The sequence below is a fragment of the Papilio machaon genome, chromosome 5 (assembly GCF_912999745.1).
Source record: "Papilio machaon chromosome 5, ilPapMach1.1, whole genome shotgun sequence".
Lineage (NCBI taxonomy): Eukaryota > Metazoa > Arthropoda > Insecta > Lepidoptera > Papilionidae > Papilio > Papilio machaon.
This window is the reverse complement of record NC_059990.1, coordinates 4593939-4619591: the sequence shown is the minus strand read 5'-3', so window position 1 is coordinate 4619591 and position 25653 is coordinate 4593939. Positions and strand designations below refer to the sequence as shown.

At 34.7% G+C, this 25653-nt stretch overlaps 3 protein-coding genes across 7 annotated transcripts; 2 read left to right on the top strand and 1 right to left on the bottom strand.

Moving 5' to 3' along the window:
- Window positions 1-444: 444 nt before the first annotated feature.
- LOC123721023 lies at window positions 445-17784 on the top strand. 2 transcript variants are annotated; one of them, XM_045678030.1, is made up of 3 exons: window positions 445-703; window positions 3271-3354; window positions 17516-17784. In XM_045678030.1, the coding sequence occupies exons 1-3, from the start codon at window positions 674-676 to the stop codon at window positions 17717-17719; spliced, it is 318 nt and encodes a 105-aa protein (XP_045533986.1). In that variant the 5' UTR covers window positions 445-673; the 3' UTR covers window positions 17720-17784. The 2 variants fall into 2 exon arrangements, with proteins under 2 accessions (XP_045533986.1, XP_045533985.1); XM_045678029.1 differs by having other exon boundaries at window positions 447-703; window positions 17513-17784.
- LOC106708830 (muscle LIM protein 1) lies at window positions 17688-24984 on the top strand. 4 transcript variants are annotated; one of them, XM_014500386.2, is made up of 11 exons: window positions 17688-17783; window positions 18414-18547; window positions 19031-19196; window positions 20185-20308; window positions 20742-20838; window positions 21009-21093; window positions 21946-22242; window positions 22333-22465; window positions 22721-22908; window positions 23358-23511; window positions 24337-24984. In XM_014500386.2, the coding sequence occupies exons 2-11, from the start codon at window positions 18433-18435 to the stop codon at window positions 24457-24459; spliced, it is 1482 nt and encodes a 493-aa protein (XP_014355872.1). In that variant the 5' UTR covers window positions 17688-17783; window positions 18414-18432; the 3' UTR covers window positions 24460-24984. The 4 variants fall into 4 exon arrangements, with proteins under 4 accessions (XP_014355872.1, XP_014355873.2, XP_014355876.1 ...); XM_014500387.2 differs by lacking the exon at window positions 20742-20838 and adding an exon at window positions 20495-20591; XM_014500388.2 differs by lacking the exon at window positions 17688-17783 and adding an exon at window positions 17819-18012.
- Window positions 23518-24320, bottom strand: LOC106708831 (selenoprotein F). Its single transcript, XM_014500391.2, has one exon. It carries the CDS (start codon window positions 24089-24091, stop codon window positions 23585-23587), a length of 507 nt encoding a protein of 168 aa, XP_014355877.2. The 5' UTR covers window positions 24092-24320; the 3' UTR covers window positions 23518-23584.
- Window positions 24985-25653: the final 669 nt, after the last annotated feature.

The following is a 25653-nucleotide window of genomic DNA, read 5'->3' as shown; positions in this document are numbered from 1 at the left end:
TATATAACAATAACATGTAATTTTATGGGGATAAGTTTTTTTATTATATGTTGGTATTGTAATAATAAAAAATTATTTTATTTTCACAACACTTTAGTTTGATTAAATGCACGTAATTCATTCTTAATTTTATTTATGCCCTACATCCGAGTTATTTAAACTTTAGCTTATGTTATATAGTTGTTAACTTGATTCAATTCTTTTATTTTAGTTTAGAAATGGAAAATCTGGATGACGTTTTTTTGCTATCAAAATAATTTTACACATTCTTATTATTATACGTATTTGTAAGCAAATAGGTTATAACGCCCGCCATCTGGCGACCGTAATAGTTCGAAATCCCAGGGTTAACGGCTAACGAAAATAACGAGCAACGAAAATAACGACCAACCGGACGCCGTTATTATTTGCACACGAACGCTTCCCAGAACCGTGTAACGCCGTTACGCGAATATTCGAAATAGGTTGCAGCCGCCGCTTCTTGATTTCATCGTTGTCTATTAATAAATTCGTTAACATTGAAGCCTGTAGAAGTTTAGTTAGCGCCGAGCCGTGGAGCCTTCAGCACTGAAATTGCACAATGGCGCAATTTTTTTTTCAATGTATCTTATTTCATGTTCCAGTCAAAAGATGGGGTTAAATAACAATCGATGTTTTAAAGAATGACCACGAGATGGAACTAATCAATCAGATGCAATACAAGGTCAGTGATATAAAATTTCAGATTTTGATTCTTTTATTTAGTATTCATATTTAAATTAAAGCGATAGCATCACCTAATTAATTTGTATATGCATTTTTAAATAGTGTTGTAGTTTTTGCCCTTTTAATTATAGCGATCTTTCGGTGCATGAAGTACCTACTAAAACTTATTGTTTTATTTTTAATTTTATTTTGCCTATTAGATAGAAAGTGTTTTTTTTAATTATAAACTGAATACGAAATTTACAATGTTTTGTAAATAAATGTCGTAAATTGAAAGTAATTTTCCATTTACATATTTTTGATTTAATTTATTAAGAAATACCCACCATTTCGTCTTAAAACAACATTCACAAATTACTTACATATAATTAAACGTATAGTTTTTTTTACTATGCCACATTTACCTTATACTTCTTTATTTACTACAAAGTGTGATACCATAGATGAGTATTCACTCATACAATATGAAAGAAAAATTAAAAAAATTGAACATAGTTATGTACATGATATTCACATTTGTAAGCTTGTTATTTTGTTCTTGTTATTAATCCTTCAGGAGTTTTATTAAAATGACACAATTTCTGAAAACTATAAATAAATAAGACCGCCATTCCCGATGGAAACCGGCTACGGACTCTCGTTGGAGATTTTGATAAATATAGGTAGCTCTGACTGTGATTGCGGAACGAACGCTGCCTTCGTGTCTAACTAATCTGTGACCTTAATTAATACTTCTACGTTGTCCTTCAATAAACCTTTATAACACTTTGTGTTTCTATTTTTATTATTATTATTCAGTCCGTTCCCACCCACACAAAATATTTAATAGAACGTTGCGTCACGTTTCGAGTTTCTGCAACAAACAACCAGATGCGTCTCCTATCTCAGCTGTGGTTATTTAATATATATTTAATAACTGTTAGTTTCCACTGCTGAGATATGTAAAAATATCATACCTCTCGTTTTCTTTTAAAACATAGAGACAACAATATGTATATTGTCGTCTCTATGTTTCACCAGTGGAAATCGATTACCTTAATCATCTTTGCCTGTGTGATAAATACGTTTAATTCTGTTTATTGCGAGATATAAAAGAGAGCCAAATTTGTACTGATATAAACAAAGTCATCGAATTACATGCTTACATCCAAAATAGATTGAACAAAAATAAAATATCACGATGATTAATTCAGACTATTATTTGCACATGATTTAACGCTCAAGATTTTTATCTGTACGTCTACTAATAATAAACATTATTTTGCTGCTTTAATTTGTATTTAATAAATTAGAATAGTCATTTTATTTTATAACATTATTTAAGTACAAGACTTCTTCTTTACTCGCACAGGTAAAAAATAAATAAACGTCAAAATGAATCGATAAAATAGTTTCGAAATAAAATGTGAAGCTTTTTGATGTTCTTTCATTCACAGGCGACAACACGATACACAGTATAGTTAATATTTCATGACCCAACGACTTCCGGGACAGAGCAAGCTTTCTTCGAATTTAATTCAGATGTGGGTAGTTTAACAAAATTAATCGCCTTATAGTTATTGTTAGAAACGTATTCATTTCTTTCTTGTGTTCATCACTGCGTGCGTTGTTTGTTTTTTATGCTCATCTTGATCTACCATAGATCTTTTTATAGATTAACTGCCTATTTTTTCTGCCAACTCTCCACTTTGTTGTTGTAATATTTTAAAGGCTATGTTTTTCTTTAAATATAATAAATAATTTATAATAGAATTAGTCTAAAATACACTGTTCTAGATTTGAGCGGCGGGGTGTTCCTAACTGTGCCATATTTTTATGTACATAATATGTTGTTATAAATAAAATTATTTAAAATTTACATTTGCATACTACAGCTACTATAAAATGCACATTTTACATTTTGTAACAGAGTTCTGTTCACGTTGAAATCTTAAAATAGTCGACGCTGATGCAACTCCTTGTCAGAAAATACCCTGCCCTCTTTCCTGCTATCTCGTTAACTGTATAACAGATGCATTTGAAATGAAATTCGTTCGATTAATGCTCGTATATTATTTGTATTTGTTAGTTATAATGTGTTTTTTTTTCATAAATTATTTATAGATTTGTAAATACAGTCTTTAATTTAAACTATGACATCTATCTGTACCAATTTTATTACAAAAAATAATTGATTAAACTCAATAGTGTTGTGAGTGAATTGTAGTCAACACTATTAAGTTTACTCGTCCTTGTCTTCCTTTACTTTTAGTTACCCGCTTTTCTTTTCCGTATTTGAACTGGATCTATAAGAATGTCGATGTTTACACTTCACAATAAGCCACTTGCTCATTGGTTGTTTACTTACCATTGAAATCCTTAAACTGTATTTCCCGCTCTATATAAGAGACTTCGTTATTAAACTACCAGAAGCCCTTAAATATTTTCCACTGGGAAATTCTTTGCATTTTATATTTTTACGAATCCAATTGTTTCGTGCGTTGGCATTTTTTTCGTTCTTGGCACAGTGTTCAACCAAGACTATACTCGAAGCTTGTGTTAAAACGGCAAATTACAAATTTTCAGATGACGTATGTACTGGGAATGGTGCCCACCGAAGCCGGTAGTAAGCCGTTTGCTGGATGCTGTCAACAAACTTTACTTGGAAATGTAAGTAATATTAAAAAAATTGAAAAACATAGGAATGGTTATTGGAACGAAGTTCCTTATCGCGCGTTGTGAAAGGGGGCTAGACGGAAAAAACTCTTACGAAAAGTTGTCAAGACACTTTTTGCTATAGTAAGTATATTATATGCCTCAGGAAAACATACAGCATTGCTTATGAAGACGCATTGTATACTTAGCTTAAATTTCGCGGTCTTTCGCCGTTGACAGTTGGTATCAGCTACGGTTGGTACTACCTGCTCTGTTGCTATTTCACTCGCCAGCCAGGACGAGGCAGCCGATGTCATTTGCGGAGCTCATAGCGTTGTGTACTTTCGTACAAGGCGGTCGTCACTGTACTCAGTAATAACAAATGTTTAATAGCTAAACATTTACTAGTGTCGAAGTTCATAATTCGAATAAAGCATTCTAAAAGCACTTTCTATTGCTTAAGAGAGTTTAAAATTTCGAAATAGTCCAAAAAGGTAGTAATGGAGCCGTAGATGAAACCACCGCCGAGATGTCGGGTAAATATTTTACGCCCGCATACAGCATAAGAAGATTCTTCGTGGCAGAGCAGCTCATCCAACAGCGATATAAAAGAAGAGGGGGGCCGACACGCAAAACGCAAACAATCGGACCACCCTCACATCGATGTATCTAAACCCAGGTTAGTGGGTAGTCTTTATATGAATATAATGCTCTAATAATTTGCACGTAACAAGGGCGCAAATAGCACTAACGTTTTCTAATAAACACAGCCTCAGTCCCAAAAGGACTCTTAGATATTTTGGATTAAATTAAGCGTGAATCGGCAGACGAGGAACGCTTCGATAGATTTAAATTTATTGAAATTTAATTTGTTTACCTAGTAGGCAACTAGTACGTCACTTCTTCCTTAGTACAACGTAATTACCACATTAATGAATATGTTAACTGTCCGGGACCTTTTTGTACCTAAAAAGTAAAAGAGTAATACTATTTTGTTCCTTTCATCCTTATGTTTTGGTAGTCTGCTTTAGACAAACATATTTGTAAGAGTATCAACTTACGTTCATATCGCTCGGACAACAATAACAAAGAAACAAGACGCACATGTAGGTCGTTACATTAGAATTTACATTACTAACTAATTAAAAATGGCTTTACTCAGGTAGGATTATTTACATTTACATTGAATTCGTCAATAGCACATCCAAAATGGTTAAACAATACCACAAATAAATCTAAGTACCTACGAAAACTTAAAAAAAAAAAAAAAAAATAGCGGACCGTGGGCCACTGCTGTATATGTTGACTGAACTATTTTAACAATTTGTTTTCAATTAAAAGACGAAAATACAGAAACAAGCGAACCTTGACCAAGGTGCAAAACACTAAATTCCGTAACATGCTTGGTCGCGGAGACCTAGCGTGAGTAGGTATGTCGTGCTAGTCTACCTAGACGACTTCCATCCGGCCTGTAACGTAGGTGCATCACACCAGCTTTGCGGAGTATTAACTACTAATCGCCGAATTGGCGCAGCCGGGTTGGTGCCAGCGCCTGATTTGTTCTTTCCTGTAACACGCTTTTTCGCGGAGACCTAGCGTGAGTAGGAATGTCGTGCTAGTCTACCTAGACGACTTCTTTCCGGCTTATCTGTTCTTTTCCGTAACATGCTTGGTCGCGGAGACCTTGCATGAGGAGGTATATCGTGCTAGTCTAACTGGACGACTACCTTCTGGTCTATAACGACCCATACAAGTTATGTCTCAGGCCGCGGAGGTTGTGTGGCACTTGTATCACCTTAACTGGCGCAGCAACCATCAAATCGGTAACTAACATCGACAAAACACTTAGCAAGAAGCAAGAGACAAAGATAAACTATCGCTGCTAATGAACAGTAACCTAGAAGTGATGCAGATATGTTTTACCTGCTTAATTGTTACCTGAGGTCAATTAAACTTTAATAGAGAAGATTATTTTACCAGAAAAAGACATAGATAAGTCAAACTACAAAAGCGTTGGATATTTCATGCTACTTTGTGAGCACTCCTTTGGAACACTCAGCACCTCTTTTTGGCAGTCTTCAAACAACATACACATCGTAACAAGTTCAAATTCTCAATACATAATCTGTAATTGCCCAACAACGGATATTTATGATTATTGAAAAAGTTATTCATGACTTAAAGCAATCTTTCCGTCAGTCAAAATAATAATAATAAATGAGTCATCATTACATACTAACCAGACTTGGATAATTTTTAAGCCGCAAAATCGTGGGTATTCCTTTGACATTGTATGCCGTCCAAGCATTATTAACATTATTGTTTTTCTAAGAAAGAAAGCTTTAACTATGATATTCATCGAATCTTTTCTTTTAATACCTATGGTACATTGTATATTGCACATTTTATTATATACTAGCTTTTACCCGCGACTCCGTCCGCGCGGAATAAAAAATAGAAAACGGGGTAAAAATTATCCTATGTCCGTTTCCTGGTTCTAATCTACCTGCCCACCAATTTTCAGTCAAATCGATTCAGCCGTTCTTGAGTTATAAATAGTGTAACTAACACGACTTTCTTTTATATATATAGAATAGAATAGATTAAAGTTTAAAGTGACATAATATATTGAATCCAATTATACAAAACCTAATTACACTTAATTTAAATAAAATATGAAAACTAAAATATGTCATTAAAAGGTGTCCCTCCAGGCAAGGTTCCAAAGATACTGGCATACATTTATATTACATTGGACATAGCTTTTAAGGTATAAAGTTATTGGATTATAGAAGTAGTTGTCATTTCTTGAGAACAAATATCACATAATACATCATAATTCAATGATAATATTTTATAATTAACTAAAAGAGGCTTTGGTCATTATGGAAGATATTGAACATAACAGTTATGAAAAGTATGAATTGAAGTGAAAAATAAAATAGATGATAGAGGATGATAAAGGAAGCAAATGACTAGAACATGCTAACCGACATTGATTTTTCAATTTATTATAAAAAGAGTTCAGAAAACAGATTGCTGTTAAATGCACTTAGTAGCGTACCAATTCAAGCTTAAGATTTTTTTTTATATGAGAAGATTCCACAAATAAGGTACGGTAGGTAGGTAAGGTAGGTAAGGAACCTTATAGTGATGAAGGAGCATCTTGCTACATATAACCATTCTTAATGAAAAAATAAATGTTTTCCATAAAAATCCTTATAGTGCCTTACCTCAAAAGATCACAATTGAAATATATACTATTACACTATAGTAAACATGGAGGATATGTAAAAATGTATGAAGAAGAAAGATATGTAGTGAAGAGAGATAAGAAATACAACAATATATATGAACAAAGAGAATAATAAAGTTAAAAAAGGAAGTTTTGGTTTGGAAAGCTTAAATCAATTCAGATATAAATCAAGTATGGAATAAATAAAGTTGACGTGCACTCTTCTTTATAAGTTGTATATATATTTACAATACTTTACAGCAGCAGCAGCAGCAGGGGCCCGAACCCTAACGCACTGAAACCCATTTCAGTGACTGGCTTCATTTGACTCCAACGGTATTTTCTTATTTACAACATACTTGCCACATCCAGGATGGTATAAGGAGGCCTCAACTAACGAATATATTCAACCATGTGCTGCGACTGTCATAAACAGTCGATGACAATACCAATACCTTGGAGAATACAGCATTTCACCTGCTTCGGGAGATGAGTTCAGTTTAACACTAACAAAAACATTTTGTTACTTCTTGATATTTTATGTTCTGCTGACAACGGAGAGAACATTTAGCTGTTATAAACTATCAGCCTTCGGATTAAACACTGATATTGACGTCAACAGCAAGCTGTATGAAATCTTTCTTTACACTGTGCTAAAAGTACATTATGTCACTCCATGTCAAATTCTGATAGGGCTACAATGAATCATTCAAACAAGTTTTTAAAGCCATTTTAGTTAGATTAGTCTATTTATTTGGATTTGGATCCAATCTAATAATTTAAATCGCATTCTTGCACTGACCATAGATGATCTAGAATTTAGAACTATCAGTTCTGACCACTATAAGACATTGTTTAATGTTTGTTGTATGATTATCTTATTTTTTCTTATGTGTTTCTGAATGAATTTATTATCACCGTGCATGAATAAAAACGCATCACATAGTCAATCAATGGGTCTTCAGAAACATCATTTCAAACGACAGTTTAACAATTGAAATTCTATCTAGGACTTCCTCAGTCACAATAGTCGTTAAAGAGAAATCCATCAGGAAAATAGTAACTTAACAAGACCCGACCTTAATCGTTAGGTTCTAAACGATTATAACAATATAGACTTAAGCTATCTGACCCGGTGGTCATAAGTAAAACTGGAATGGGATGGTACACTAGCTCCCTTACTTTGTACCATTTCCTGTATTTGTGTCGTGGCTCGATGTAGGTTTTACATATATCAGTTTCCAATCAAGACTTTAAGTTATGTAGGTGGTATTTTTTTATGTATAAATTAATTTTAACTCCTACTCAGATATGTAATTTTTTTTTTCAGTTGTAACGTGTTCATTAATCTGTTTTTTTTTTTAGAAAAACAACCATGCAATTAATCATCATAGCGTTGTGTTTTACGTGTATTTCACCAGCAGATAACAAACACATCGTCTTCATAAGCAATGCTGTATGTTTTCCTGAGGCATATAATATGACGGTTTTACATTACAATAAAACCGATATTATGTGCCGAGAAAACATACAGCATTGCCAGAAGTTCTTCCTGGTGAAGACGACTATGAGCTCCGCAAATGACATCGGCTGCCTCGTCCTGGCTGGCGAGTGAAATAGCAACAGAGCAGGTAGTACCAACCGTAGCTGATACCAACTGTCAACGGCGAAAGACCGCGAAATTTAAGCTAAGTATACAATGCGTCTTCATAAGCAATGCTGTATGTTTTCTCGGCACATAATATCGGTTTTATTGTAATGTAAAACCGTCATATTAACGACGAATGAGCGCTACTTCACCATGGCAACGACGTGACAATATATAACGAAAATTCATAGAAATAAAACGTACTTCTTGTGAAGATTTAAGTTTTTTATTCATAGAATAAATATTGGTTCCTTCACTAATTAATCGAAAGGAACTTCGTTCCATCCGGGTGTCCCTTGACACCTCTAAAGTTTTTTTTGTAATAGTATTTATATAATATTACTATGTTTATGCATGCACTATGGCATTACCACATATGATTACGCATCGATGTGATTTGTCAACCATTTATTAAGGCAAGATATCTGAAGAATTAATTGGGACGAGGATCCCAAGTAATTAGGAAAAGGTAGAGACAGGATAAGAAGTTATACTTTATGCTAAAATATTTTTATAGCCAAAGTTAAAATAACGAACATTATTTTAGATACATTCGACATTATATGACCACAACATCTTTAGAACACAAAAATTATTACTACTCTTTCAACATGAAATTAGTCATGAAAATGAAAAAAAAAATCATTTTTTTTATTTATTTACACTATTTTTGTGTAGACGGTCAGGTGAAATCAGAAAAATAAATTTTAAAGTCCTTGTACATTAACACTTGGACTACACTTACAAGTTTTGTCTTTGAAGTTATTTGATATAGTCCGTTCCTCTCCGCCTACTAACGAACATATCAGTATTTTCTTACTTCACTCTGTATTTTAACTATTGCTTTCTAAAATTCTTTTAATCTATGCACATTTAGTTCATCGTTAGCTGCCATTATTTTGAACGTTAATACCTCCTCTCCGACCTCTCGTTCGAACAAATTATTTTGGCCTGTTCTGCAACGGCGTTTTTCTGTCTGTTTCTGTGAGATAGAGACTTAGTTACCTAGAACATTTAAAAGAACAGCATTTATGTAAACTAATGGAGGAATTTATCAAAATAAGAGTCGAAGTAGGTGAGTGTTTACGGAATGTTTTTATTACTCTCATACGTTGTACATCTGGTTTTAGGTTTGATTCTATATTTCACCTTATTTTAAAACACACTTAACTCGTTTTTATAACTTTAGACATTGGTATGTTATGTCGTATTTCGTCCGAGAGAATCTGTTTTGACTGAAATCGCTTAGTTAACAAATAATGATGTTCTGAGAAATCTTCAGTAGTAGTCGACAGTGCAATGTCCCAAAATAGCAGCAAATATGCGTCCATTTGGGTTACCGCGTAGTCTGTAGAATGTATGTCTGTATTTTGCAATATATAGTTGAACATGGATTAGCTAGAAATCTATATAAGTGAGAGGTATTATCTGGTCTCTACTTACGACCTCCATAAGCGAAAACCTCGGGTTAGAAATAAACCTCTATAAGCGTGAAAAATATCGCGGTATCTGGGACTCTTACTTATCTTGATTCAACTGTAGCTGTTAGGAGGAAAATATTATATTGTTAATTAAAATTTAATAAAACACGTTTGTTCGGCATTCTTCTAAATGGTGACACAATAACACAAAGAAAACATTACACCAAAACTGATATCCAGTAAATTGAAACAAGTGTGAATGTTAAAAAGCGCATACATTTATGTTACTTTACTTACTTTTATTACCATCTAGATTCTAGACTTTGTAACAATTATGCCATTGGTTTAGTTATGATTCGAAACACATTTAGTCTGTATGTATATATTATTCAGTTTGAGGCGTGAGTAGCAACGTGCCTCCAGTACAAACAGGAGGCAGGTAATTTTAGAACTATGTTTCATACAACGCGAGCCGTGCTGAAATAGCAGACGTCGACTTATCAGCACTCTATTAAATTGAATTGCAGAGTTGATAGCAACATTACACTACCAGTTTATTTCGGTAACCACGATATTATATTTTTTAAACATAAATATAGCTGTAAATATTAACGATCATCATATAAATATTATAAATGCGAATGTTTAGATGGATGGATTTTTGAAGGTATCTCCAAACCGACTCAAGGGATGTCGATGAAATTTGGCATATAATCTGCAAGAACACATATCCTACTTACTAAATTTTTTTTAATACTTCGTAGACAGAGTAGTCGGCGACATCTAGTGTTTATATATCAAATAGATTAAATCATAAAGTACATATATGCAGAGCTGGGCATTAACTCGTTAATCCGTTAATCGTTAATTAACGAAGTTAACATTTTGCTTAACGGATTAACTTTTAAGTTAACTTCAAAAAGTGTTAACGCTTTTGTTAACTTCCGTTAAATTCAACCTCCGTTAAAAAAAGTCCGTTAATCGTTAAATTAGAAACTTGGAGACGTGCTGTCATTTTGTTTAAATTACGTGCCACGCCACGCTCATAAGTTCATTTATGTTGGGCGACTGTCGGCGACTCGAATGGTGAACGAACGATTTGATAATTGATATATGTGAAGTTCGCGTGCAAGTGTGATGCATCAGAGCGTCCGGGAAAGACGTGACCAACAGGACAAGATCAAAAGAAGGTTCGAAATAGTATATTTCATTACGAGTATATAAAACAAGAGTGTGTAATAGCCCACATTCCGAATGCTCTTCGTCCCTGCAATACCCTCCAATCCCTTTCTTTAGAAACTGTATTAAAACAATTTTTTACTCGTGCTTTTTCTTTAGCTTTTCCAAACTCGTGCGTTCTCTTTCACAACTGTCAAAATAATGTCTATTAAAAAGAAAAAAACCAACCACGAAATTTTTTACAAAAAAATCATTGAAGTTTTTATGATTCATGTAAGTATTTCTAGAAAGAAGTTCCTAATTTGTTACAATATCAGATTTAATGATTTGATTCAATGAATTAGGTTAGTTTTCATTTTATTTCATCTCACTTTAGTGAGACACGTACACATGCGGAACTGTCATTACAACTTGTTCCAACTGTCAACCCTCACCTTCGGCCGCGCCTTGCCTCGGGTAGACATTTGTCGGAACTCTGCAATGACAGGATTTCTACACTCGTAATGAAATATACTATAATGCATTCATACTTGTCTCCAATACTAATTTGTTAAGGAATGTATAGTCAAATTACTATTTTAAACAAGTGTCGCCACAATAAGTGTGAAATTAGTATGTATAATTTTGGTATGGTTAACTGTTAACGATTAACTTTAACTTGCGTTAAATTTTCGAGAATTTAACGCTTTAACGATTAACGAAGTTAATTTCTTAATTAACGAATTAACGATTAACGAAGTTAACTTTTCGATTAACTGTGCCCACCTGTGCATATATGTTATTATTGCTAACAATTGAACGGAATACATAACTATACAAAATCCATATTTCTTCAAATATTGCAGGGCGTTCACACTAGCCAACTCTTCGATTTTATCATACTTATTTATATAGTAGTACCTAGTATTATATTAAATAAATATAGTTCGTTTATAACAAACGCTGAATACAACCTTTTCTTCAATATAACCTCAAAATTATGATCACTAGTTAACGTCATGAACGTTTCTTGGCCAGTATTCATAATTTCGTTTTATTATTGGCGTCATTATAATTTGTTAAATAACGTACGCAATAATGTGTCGTATTTTCTTAAACATATAACTATGATCTAACAATATTATAAATAGTACTTTAATTGTTGTAGTGAAAATAAATTATGAATATTGTCAAGTGATTAAATTATATTATGGTTTATGAGTTGTTATTTTACGATAATGATAAGAATAGTTTCTTTTTCACATTATGCGCGTGTTGAGAAATGAGGAATTTCTCTTGATCTCCTTTCCCTTGTAATTTTAATGCCTTTATCGTTTTTGGAATTTTCTGTTCTCTGTTTCGCTCTCTCTCTGTTTAGACAAAAAGGCGTCTTCTTCGTAGCGGATATTTTTATTATTTCGTCGTTATAATGAAATGTAATGGTGAGATGTCAAGTTAGCTAATTTATTTCCTATAAAATATTTATGACTTAGCACTTTTATCATTCGAATGATATCAAAATAATTAGAATAATCGTGACTAAAATGTAATTAGATATATGACGTACGTAGAGCAATGAAAAAACTTAACCTGTAGGTGCCAATAAAGTGTGGTAAAAAAAGAAAGGAAACCTAGATCCGCGGTTGAAATTTCGCGGCTGAGATTTCGCGATATAATGTTCGTGGTTCTCTAAAAGTGGTGTGTGAAATTTTGATATGACGTGGGCGCAGACTGCCCAGCTGCCCACGGCATGACTAACACTATGAAGCTTCGCTAAGCAACAGTTGCGAGGGTTAACGCGTTATTTTAGCAACAACCCACGCGCATACATAGAAATCTACCACACCTGTAAACACCTGAATGTTATTCAATCTACGCATAACATTCCTTCACCGCATTTATGTAGTATCTGTATTTTTAAAATACAATCTTAAAAATAAAAATTCTTACCTGCCACTGTGTCGTACAGAACATTCTACAACTCTTCGATTTTACGCAATTTAAATAATGTGTTGATTAAAAATAAGAACAAACGAGATCTATTTTTATTGAACAAGAGGATAAAACCAGTTATTTTTAAGCTTCTTTATTTATTTTCTACATTACCTACTATCTACCCTACAACGGTTATCAAGTAGCTTGAAACATTACAGTTTCATAAAGCGAGTGGATTTTTGCATGATCTTTGATTGCAACAGTATTCGATCCTCCTGAGACATGACGGCATGGCGTAGCACTTTGCTCGACGAAATCCAATAAATGGGGGTTATAAGTGACCGATCTTGGTAATTAGTCTTAGTACTGAGTTATAAGAAATGCACAATAGATAGATCGATAGTACACAATAGTATGTTAATTCTGGCAACAGAAGACCATTCATCACGTAGTGGTTACAGGAAAAGGGCAGCTTAAAATAGATTGATTGAAGAATTTTAATATGACTTTAGATTGATTAGATAGGTACATTTCAATTGAATTCCGAATGTCGTACTATATCTAACTTTTGAACGTAGCATTGTCACTGAACTCTTCTGAAAAAAAGGCACCCAACAAAAGCTTTTGAATTTATTAAAACTATGAAAGTCAATAAGTAGTTAATAAGATTTACTAAAATCATGATTACCTTAAAATACTAATAGACAAAGGTATTGACAATACATATTATTTAAGCTTTATTGAATCTGTGAACGTATGTATTGTAATATACGACCAACGTATGGACATTGCTTAAAAACATTCATTTCTGACCGAAAAGCTACGTCTACTATCTTACTAATATTATAAATGCGAATGTTTAGGTGGATGGATGGATGGATGTTTGTTTGAAATATATCCAGAACGGCTCAACAGATCTTGATGTAATTTGGCACAGATGTAGAACATAGTCTGGAAGAACACATAAGCTACTTATTTTTTTAATGCCGCGCGGACTGAGTCGCGGGCGACAGCAAGTTGTGCTATAAATACTAGTTAAGTTATAGAAATGACGTTTTATTACTTTTAAAATTTTCAGACGGTATTTTGACTATTAATTTTCTATTCCGTTTAAATATTTAGTATATACAAAATGCCATTAAACTGTAATTAGTCATGTTATGTAAGTATTGTCATTACCAATGGCCAGCGCACTTCGACAGATACGATAATAGGAGTCACAAAGGGGCGGCAACATAACATGGACAAGTTTGAAATGTTGCCAACGTCCAATTTTCCACAAAACATTTTTCCAAGACTATTTCACGGGCATAAAATTAATGTCGCCCGTGATAAAGTTGGCAGCGAAAATAGCGATGGTCTCATACATTTCGCTTTTCAAATAATAAATATTTTCAATGACGTCGATGCGATCCTCAATTAATCTTTCAATGGCATATTTTTGATCTCATTCGAAATTGATACCTGCGTCTGGTGGTAACGATTTACAGATACGTCATATTCCAAAATAGATCCTATAAATGATATATTTTATATCATAAACAGGTTTTGCGAATGCCAAAGCACTCTTGGTGCGTTGACTTTCATTTCGTTATGGAGTTTAAAAATCCTTTTTTTCTGGATTTCCGAACAATTTCCTTTTTACAGACACTAATTTTAAAATTTTCACTATTACAATACTTTCATTTTAAAGACAGACTAGAAAAATGGATTATATTATCAAGCTTATTTAAGTTAGGATTATGAACTGTATTTAGTTATGAGGTGAATTTGTAAACTATCCACTCATAAAACGTTTGGTTATATTAACAACATATTACTCATTGGTTTGAACATATGCTCTGTGAGTACATTCAAGGGCATCTTACAAAGTCTGAAGACAACGAGTCACTTATAAGGAAACTGTGTGTACATGACCTGGTGACATAATTATGACATTGCCATATTAGTCAACAATTGTTTATGGTAATAATAAAATGTGGATTTACTTTAGTCTTTTCTTAAATTATCTACTTCTTCTGTTACATAATTAACTTACAATGCGAAGCGAATAAATAAATCGCTATTATATATAAGTATATCTTTTTGTAAATTATATTTCATCATGATTTAATAATTAAAGCACATCTATAAAATAAAAAAATCTCATTGGACTGATTGATCGGTAGGTCGATAAGCCCATTGGGAAACACAATGGGTCTTGCAAATTTTTGAGAAAAAGGAAGCATTATATTAAATTAAAATATCTACAGCGCAAATAGGCATTTTATGACCCTATGCTGCTTTAAACGCAGTTGGTGCAAGACACAGGAGCAATGGGCAAAATACATAATATTATATGAATGAGAGTTGTAATGGTTGAGTCAGTAAGAGCTATCGTTCAATACGATTGTGTTAATTTTGATTAATACTTGTGCCACCGAACAATGAGTTGTAATATCTTATGCACGTCATATAGCACTGCCTGTAATTATTATTTGTTGACATCAAAATAAATGATCATATTTGTGACGTTGTTATAATTGCTATTCTTAAGAAAACAGGGATTTGTTAGATGAAAAATAAATAATAGTATAGTTGGACTACCAATCGATACATTAATGACACACATTTACCAATCGATATACGATGAATAGAGATTATTTTTCCGTTACCTTTAATTCCAATCTGACAGAGCGGCTACGTTATCGAAATCAGGTATTTTTCCAACCGTCAAAAACAAGCGTGCTCTGCAGAATGCACACAGGGGCTTATTTTTAAAATAAAAATATTAATAGATAGGCAGGTGTGATGAAGTTGGCAGACGCGCATATGATGTGACATGCTCCTGGACTAATTGTGTACGTAGGAGCATACTAAAATTTGTAGTTTATTTTTGTACCAATGAGTGCATTCCCTAACCGTCCCCGGTGGACGACGATTGACCATCACTCAGTACAGTCTATATTACCATCACAACAATGTATTTATCTTCGTTCGGAACATTGGTCATTGCCGGCGAGCTATTATGGTCGAATCTCATTGCCAAAAATCTGACTCAAAGTTGTCTGAAACCGGCACATGACTCATTACTTTGACAACAGTCCATCATATTCAAGACTTGGAATGTTTCGTGTATAACGAGTGATTTATTTACATAAGGTATTATTTTATGAGGCTCACTAAACTATTTTAGAGGAGATTTCGATTACAGGATACTAAGATTAAAATAAATATTTGTCAAAAATTTAAACACCTTTCGTAAGTAATCACGATTCTTTCTTACTTCAAGGACTTAGCTGAACTAAGAAATTACAATTTCGCACCAAGCGCAAGTTAACAGTTTCTCTGTAGTCTTATAGAAGATGAATTCGCCGAATATTTATTTATTTATATATAATACAATGTTAACCTAAAATACAACTATGTCCCACAAAATTATTTAAAATAATTTGACTAACTATTTAATAGTAGATAGTTTTTCTTCATTTACTTTTTGTAATATGTAAATAATAAATTGTTACGGTACATTAAATTAATTTATATCTTTTGAATAAACTTCGAAAATACTTTAATAAAATGCGTCAATGGCTAATTACACATATCGTCTACAAAAACGTTACAGTAATATGTCAGTACCTAATGTCGAATTGATGCCAATGTTTGATGATAATGAATTTATTTATTTACATGATTTTATGAGTCGTGTAAGTGATAAATTAGAGTGTAGTCCTCCTCCTCCCTTATTCTAACCCAAATCCTAAACATTTTTGACTATAGACAAACTGCATATCGCTAGCTTGTAAACTACAAAATATTTCCAGTAAAACACTTTATCTTACTAATATTATAAATGCGAATGTTTGGATGGATGTTTGTTTGAAGGTGTCTCCAGAACAGCTCCACGGATCTCGATGAAATTTGGCATAGATGAAGATTATAGTCTGGAAGAACACATAGGCTACTTGTTATGTTTTCTTTTAATTCCGCGCGGACGGAGTCGCGGGCGTCAGCTAGTCTTACATATCTATAATACATTATATCACTTTACACATGTTCATACTATAACTGAAACAACGAAATAGCGCGATGGCCGCCATGTATGTAAGTTGGCGTTCTTATGTTTACATTATTTATGCTTTCAATTGGAATAGACTATACTTATGACCATTATATGGTAGATGATTATTAGATGTTACAGTACCGACCGTACAGTTCGATTCTTACATTTTGTGTGTTAACAATATAAATATTTGGTTTGTATTCATATCCATCATATGTCTAGTCACGCCGTTGTGTATAGAATTCGTTGATGAAAAATATTATCAGAAAGCCAAGTAAATTTATCTGGCTTACTGAGTTACACGTTCCTAGAATATTGTTTTTTTATCAAAACTTGTAACATTCTACTTTGTACTAAGTACTTCCACTTGTAACATTGAATACTCAATAGACGAAGAATGTTACAAGTTCAGTATACCAATACAATACGTTTGTTTTAAAAGAGATTACAATGTCAATTGAAAAACCAATTAGGTTTATTACTTTTTAATAGTAAGTTAGTAGTAGTATGTTTAAAAATGGCTTAGTTTATTACTCTTAACATATTGCTGTTTGATGCGTATGAGTACTTTGATAAAGAAAATTAAAATAATTATATTAAAACAATTTTTTTCTTCTGAGAATTCATGTGAATAAAGATTGTCAAATAGATTGGTTATACATTTTCTGAATCATGGGTTTGATAAAAAAAAAAACTTGCAATAGATACCTGATATAATGTAAACCTGATTCCAGAAGCCAATGGATAAAAGAGTGTGGAAGGCGGAGGCGAGGGCGAGGCTTGGGTATAGGGGTTCGCAGAAGCCGGAGCCGGGTAGCGAACGCAGGCGTAGGGGGCGCGAGGGCGTGCTCCCCTCCACTGGGGCCGTGTGCAACGCGCGTATAGACTACGGCGGCGCGCTGCCCTCGCTCATCATTCGACCTCCGCGCACCGCAGTCTAGGCACCAACGCCCTGCACTGTTAACGCGATCGGGAGCACGACTCTCGTACCGACTCGACGAACAGGTGGTGAAAGTGATACAGATTCCTCTATCATAACAAAATCGCGTGTGATTCCATGGCTTCTTCCTAATGCGGTCTATTTATAGAAGTGCAATCCGGTTCCAGTAGCGTAACTTTACCTGGACGGCCCAAATTAGGCGCGCCCGGCCGCTGCCCACGCGCCGCCCGCCCTAAGCGGTAACCTTTCGAAATTCTCGTAGCATTCGGAAGGAGCCAGCGGTCCCAATACGACGTCAGTAACATGTGCCCGTAGAGATGTAGTGTCAATTCGGATGCAATGGAAGTGTTGCAGGCGACTTGGACGCCGGCCAAAGAATGATGCGTTAAATAGAACGTATTATGTCAGACATTTCCATGAAAACATCACCTCTTGTGTTACGTTTATAAAACAGTGAATGTAGGGGTGATTAGTTTGTTATAGATCATAAAATGTGTTATAGTTTTAATTTACTATCGGGAGCTTTTATACCTGCCAGCTTTTAAGTCGCCTGCACACGTGTTTCGGAGGAATTGCAACTTAATGCATTACAATGTATCGTGCATATTTACTTTAAAATAATAAATTGAGTGTGACCAATATGATAAAATAAGAAGAAAGTTGGAAAATAACTTATGTTAATGTTATTTTTTCAGGATAAGTTAAGCGAGCACAATGCCTTTCAAACCTGTAGACAACCCGAAATGCCCGAAGTGCGGCAAGTCCGTGTACGCGGCGGAGGAGCGCGTCGCGGGAGGACTCAAGTGGCACAAGATGTGCTTCAAGTGTGGTCAGTATTTATTTACTTCGGGATTGTTTTAAGAAAGAGAGCGAAAGAGGAAGAGAAAAAAAGCCAAAGTAAAACTTAATAACTTAAACCGTTTTAAAAGAAAAGCAGAAAATGGGCAATTTAATTTTTTTTTAAAAGAAAACAGATTTTTAAAATACAAGCTATTTCAGGAAAATAAAAAACTGAAAACGGTGAATGCTTGTCAGTGGACTTTATGTTGTCTTACGAGTAGATTTTATGAACAAAGAAATATTATTTAAATTTGATAATAACATTATAGAATGCAAAAATCCTAGGATTTACGGTACGAATGCATTATGTACGATACTATTCCCAATAAGAGTAAAGTCAAAACCAATACCAACCGAAACACACCTTCAAACATGTTTCGTGTCATTTTAAAATTGTTTACTATCTATCTATTCCTTTTAAAAAATCTAGACGCAAAAAGTAACTTCTTATGACCAATTTTTAATATTTTAGGACTGTGCCAAAAATTGCTGGACTCCACCAACTGCTCAGAACACGAAGGCGAACTTTTCTGCAAAGTGTGTCATGCCCGCAAGTTCGGTCCTAAGGGATACGGTTTCGGCGGTGGCGCCGGATGCCTCTCCATGGACACCGGTGACCACCTGAAGGGAGAGAACGCGTAAGTACAAACTGCCTCGCAATCCCGCCGCCCGCGCCACCTTTCGAGGGTCTTTCCTTATCTATGGCCGTCACAGGCTGGCCTCCGGGCCCGTGCGTAACAACATTAACAGCGTGTACATAAACTCATAGGCAGTAGGAGCGCGCGCTCGGCTGTACATTACGCGTCGCCTGACACGTGCATGACCAGTCTCCGTTTATGTCGCAACAGGAATTGAGTCGCAGCCGGCAGCGCAGCTAGCGGGCGCCGACACGCATCTCGGCAATCCTCGCCTCGGCGACGCCTCGCGACCGCCCACTGTACCTTATACTTTAGTTAGGATTATTTATTCGCTATCGCTTAATTTATTTTGTTTATCGGTCTTATATTTACAATTTATATAAAATAAATAAAAGAGTCGACCACCAATACTGAGTAGTTGTATGATGAGTCGGAGTGCGCGCGGGCCGGCGCGGTCCGGCTCCGCGGCTGACAGGACCGCGTCGGTCCGCAAGCGCTCTAGCTCTGACTGTTCCCCTCTTCCTATCTGGGCGACCATGTGCAGCGAAGCTACGGTGAGAAAACCATTATGTAAGCGATTGCACGGCTTCGCAACGCTCCAGACGCACCCCAACGCATGAATATCTCATGATACTATTCTCTATCGTAACCTTCCGCACTACTGACCCTCGCTAACAACCAGCTAACGCTTGTCGTAGCTTTTATCGGAACTAATACTTGTGATGGGATAAGGAAAGCGCCCTCTATGTCGATGTGTATTGTTACGGCGCGGCTATTTCTTGGGCCGGAGCGGAGCGGGCGGCTGGGAGCCTTACCTTCTCCCATTACGGCGGGGGTGCGCCGCCGATGATCGCTTTGCCGCCATTCGTGTGAACATTAAGTAAGGGCGATCGGAGAGTTCCGACGCCCGAAGGCTATTAACATATTTTCTGTCATCGTCGGCCCCCGAGTCCCGGCGAGCGCACTTTGACTATAGACGTATGTGCAGGGGCGTAAGGACCAATGGAGCCTGTTTAGAACCACGCGTAATAGCGAAGGCTCCGCCCGGTGAGGGCTGCCCGCGCTGCGGCGGCTTCGTCTACGCCGCCGAGCAAATGTTAGCTCGCGGACGGGTGAGTTTACTATCACATATTATTCTCGTCTGCTTTTAAAAATAATAATCGCAAAGCTCAAGTCATATTTCTAAAAAGGTAAATTCTTATAACTAATTAAAACAAACCTCCAGTAAGCATTAGCTTTTATTACACAATACAAAAAGTGCTTATGGCGAAAGAGTAAAGAAAACTGTTATATCGTAGGGCTATCACAAGCACTGCTTCAAATGCTTAACTTGCCACAAGATCCTTGATTCAATGACGCATTGTGATGGGCCAGATAACGATATATATTGTCGAGGTATTTGAGCGTTAGCTTACCTAAATAAGAGTCTTCCTCAAGCCCAAGAAGAACAGTTTGTGCTATAACATTCGGTGTCATTGTGGTAACGGTATGCCCCTCCGTTTTTCCTTGCATGCCGTGTCCTTCACACTTTCATTGTATGTCCAGGCATGGCACAAGGAGTGCTTCAAATGCGGCGACTGTCTGAAACGACTGGACTCCACTAACTGTTGCGAGGGGCCAGACAAAAACATTTACTGCAAAGGTTCGTTCACTCATTCATATTGTTACCTATAAACCATCAGAATGGAATGATAAATCCAATTATTTTAATGGAAAACAATGAATGTGTTATTCTATTATAAACTAAAAATTCATTAGACTTTCTCATATCAACAGTTTTTTGTAGTTCTAATTTTGTATTTTTTCCTTTAGTTTGTTACGCAAAGAAGTTTGGTCCTAAGGGATATGGTTATGGAAAGGGGGCTGGTGTCCTCCAGAGCGATCCTTACGCTAATGGGTAAGTATCAATTTTGGTGTTATGATTTTTTTATTATACTGATAGAAAATTCAGTGGGAAACAGATCCTTATTGGATTTTTGATGAATAATTTTGCTTCGTGACATCATTTAAATGTTTTGATATATCAAGTTATTTAAAGAAACACGCTCATTTAATTTAATAAGTGAACACATGACGGGTTACGTTTCAATTTACACGCCTTTGTTAACAAAACTAAAAGATTGCTTAGCGGTTTTCCGCAAGCCACTTATTACGTGTTGAAGTTCTCGGATTACAAGACAGGATTATTTCCATCCCATAGTCACTTTCATAAAAACAGCTTATAATACAAACAAGCGATGGCGGCGTGCCAGTTTCGAAATAGAATGCCCTCTCCGTTCTCGCACAACCTAAATATAATCTGGGCAAAGACGTTCTGTCTTACAGCACAAATTAAATTAATTCTATATTATTAATAACTTCAAGAATATAAGATATAAATTGACGATAAACACACAACTATTTACTGTTAAATGATCACACTAGAGCGAGCTTAAAATATGCAAAGTATCGGTAGAGTTTGCGACGAAAACTTTTTACCTATCGTCAATTACTTGACCAACGTACACATTTTTATTAATCCTTGGTTCGGTTCAGAAATCGCAAACATTTCCAATAAACATAAAAGGAATATTAACCACGGAGAAAAAATTTAAAAGAAATACAAGCCTACATGCTGCTACTATTAATTAAAATCACGCTTTAAATTTATAGGGACATTATGACACAAGTAATTAAAGTATGCCACTATAACCTATTACTTAATAAATTAAGCCCTATATTTCATACTGTAAATTAACATTCTTTTTAGGGACCAAGCTCCTAAAACAACGGTAATCGATACTGCGGCTATCCAAGCGCCACCCGGCAAGGGTTGCCCACGATGCGGCGGTGTTGTCTACGCCGCAGAGCAGGTTTTGGCCAAAGGCCGCGAGTGGCATCGCAAGTGCTTCAAATGTCGCGATTGCACCAAGACCCTCGACTCCATCATAGCCTGCGACGGTCCAGACTCTGACGTCTACTGCAAGACCTGCTACGGCAAGAAGTGGGGACCCCACGGATACGGATTTGCTTGCGGATCGGGATTCTTACAAACTGATGGTTTAACGTAGGTTTTTAATAATTTCTTACCTAAGTAAGTTGCAATACCAAACTATTATGAATATTATAAAATAACATTTCGTTTTTTTTTCAATAGCGAGGATGAGATTTCTCAAAACCGTCCATACTACAATCCAGACACCACCAGCATCAAAGCTCCCAAGGGTCAAGGCTGTCCCAGATGTGGTGGTATGGTGTTTGCCGCTGAACAACAACTTGCTAAGGGAACAGTAAGTAACAATGACAACTAATCGGTTTCACTTACCAATTTATAACACAATTGACAGAAGTATGTGTGAATAAATAAAATAATAGAAACATTTAAGTAGATGCAGTTTAAACAAAAAGGTGAAAAAAATACAAGCAGATGTGGTTTAGTTAACTGTTGAGACACTTGTGGACTTTTCACAGACATATAATATAGTAATTACTAAATATATCTTCTAGATCTCTTAAATTACTAACCAAAATTATATGATGTCCAGATGTGGCACAAGAAATGCTTCAACTGTGCCGAATGCCACCGTCCATTAGACTCCATGCTGGCATGTGATGGACCTGATAAGGAGATCCACTGCCGTTCCTGCTACGCCAAGCTGTTTGGACCAAGAGGCTTTGGCTATGGCCATGCACCAACTCTTGTGTCCACAGACTCTGAACCTACAGTCACATAGTAAGTATATGAACCTAATGCAGATGCATATGGGCAGTGGTCGCTTTGCTATTTTAGTGAACTCAGGTGGCTGCTTACTTATTTGCCATCTTATAATTTAAAAAATATTTGTTTATTAATCAATTTTAAAACAATACTAGGTCTTAGACAAACCTATTAGAATTCATACTATTGCTTGCTTACTACACAATATAAATTATAAACCTAAAGTAGACAGTAATACACTTCAGAGTGAGTCTAAAATACAACATGAAGAAAGTTAATTGAATTGAAAGTTATTGTTAAAAATTATTTTTAAAGCAACTAAAGCAAAAATATTTCTTAAGTAAATAAAATAAAACAATTTTGGTAAAAAGTGTTCTTACTTTATTGTATTCTTACAAAATTAGCGTTTTGTTATAAAATCAATTCTGTATGGACAAAAATTAACATGTACTTTACTTTTTTAGCACTGAACAACTTCCATTTACTGGACCCAAAGCAGCTAAGGGCAAAGGTTGCCCGCGTTGTGGCTTCCCTGTCTACGCTGCTGAACAAATGAACTCCAAGAATGGCACATGGCACAGAAGATGCTTCACCTGCGCAGAATGCCACAAGTCTCTTGTAAGTATGATGATAATAACTGAGTATGAAAATGAGTCAAACTACAAGAAATAACTAAAAAAATAATTGGTAATTAAATTTGATTAGTTTTTAAATAACTCCGATCTTCATCTTCTTCTTTTTCGAGGTGCGTATTTAAAAATTCTTCTACAGAATCAGTGTTCCATTTTTCAATTGCAACTGTATCTCTGACAATTCCATCTTTATCGAGAAGTTTAATTATAGGATCCAATCCACGCACGTATTTAATTTGCAAGTTAGGGAACTTAGCCGGTCTGTCACTTTTCACGAAAGCTTGGATTTGTGGATATGCCGGAAATTTGCAAGTACACACTTCTAAAATCGCGCGCGCGTATTTCTTCTCATTTGTTGCACTCTCGTCGTTGTGACAGCATTCCTTACAATGTTCAATAAGCTGTTCTAAATTGAAATCTTTGAGTTGGTCGCACGATGAACATAAAAGATTAGCTTTGATAAAACCCAGAGAGGAACAATCTTCAGTTGAAAATTCGGCTGTACAAGTTTGCGTTTGAATGGCAGTTAACAAGATAATCGACAACGAAACTTGAGCAAAATACATTTTCTTTATTAAGAAGCAATTACCTTTTCAAAAAGTACTTTTCTTTTTTTGATTCATTTATTTTTTGACAAAACAAACTTTTTCGGGACAGTGACAGTTGTTTCATTGACAGTTCATGTTAACGTCAATTTTTTTTTACGTGTTGCCCAGTTATTTGTTCAATGACACAGCTTATATAGCAATATAAAAACTATGAAAAGTTGCTAATTTGTTTTTTATGCAATACTAATTGATTTTTTTTGCAGGATTCTACAAACCTAAACGACGGACCTAACGGTGAAATTTACTGCCGCAGCTGTTACGGCCGCAACTTCGGACCTAAGGGAGTTGGATTCGGAATGGGCGCCGGCACATTAACCATGGCTTAAAAGACTATATAGTTGGATTTAACAAAACTGTACATGCATTTTGCATTGCAATATCTGTCATAAAATACCTAGATCATACCATATGTTAAACTGGTTTTAATTATGGTTGATCCCTAATAAGACTAGAAGTAAAATTGATAGTTTTAAGTTGAAATATTTTATGATAGAATAGTATAAATTAAAGGTTACATTCCTTTCTCAATAGGTACAAAACTGCGATGAATGTGTCTGGGCCCTTAGTTTATAAATTCATCATAAAATATATAGATTAAGGCACATAGACTTAATAGATATGTTATATGTAAGGATTTAAAAACAATAAAATAATAAAAAAATATTTAAAAACAAAAATATGGCATTGTGATTACCTACCTTCTATAATTATCACATTGTGATAACGGAAGTTAGGTATAAAAACTATCCTGTAAACACGGATAAAGATCACATTTAGTTGTGATCGTTGCGACCGACCAGATCTTATCCTCAAGATCTGAAGTGGATATACATATTTTTATACACCAAAGATTTTGTATATAATTTTATCATTTCATATAATAAAACAGCAATAAGTTGTGCTAGAGTTAATAAAATATTTTAAGGCTTTCGCTATAACTTGCTAAATAAATTATATTTTTAAATTATGTCGGCTTATTGCAGATCTTGTGGCAGTATTCTTCATTAATTTCATATTCAATAAATAAATAAAACCAAAACACACTTTTTTATTCCTGAATCCCAAATGAAAATAAAAAATACAAACAAAAAAAAAACAATCAATCGTTTTAATGCAAATCATAACATTTAAATAAAAGAATTAAGAGCAAAAAAAATAAAAATGCAAATTATAACATAAAATACACTGTATAAAAGACAGATATAATATTCAGAGCAGATTCATAATAACTGATTATTTTTATAAGATTACATACGCGTAGAACTACAACAATGTTTGTTTAACTTACATTATAGCGACAAAATATTGCTTGGAAGTTTTATATTTAGGATGTATATATTAGTAATTAAAAGTAAAAAAATATTAATTTGTTCAAGTCGAATTTAGTTAATACTCGCGAAAAAAAATCTTTTGCACAGATAATATATTGTTTCGCAATCTGTTTTCTTAAAAGAATACTAAAATGTTATAGAGGCGGAACAAATCAGGGATTTATTTGTTACTTAATTATTGTTATTGAC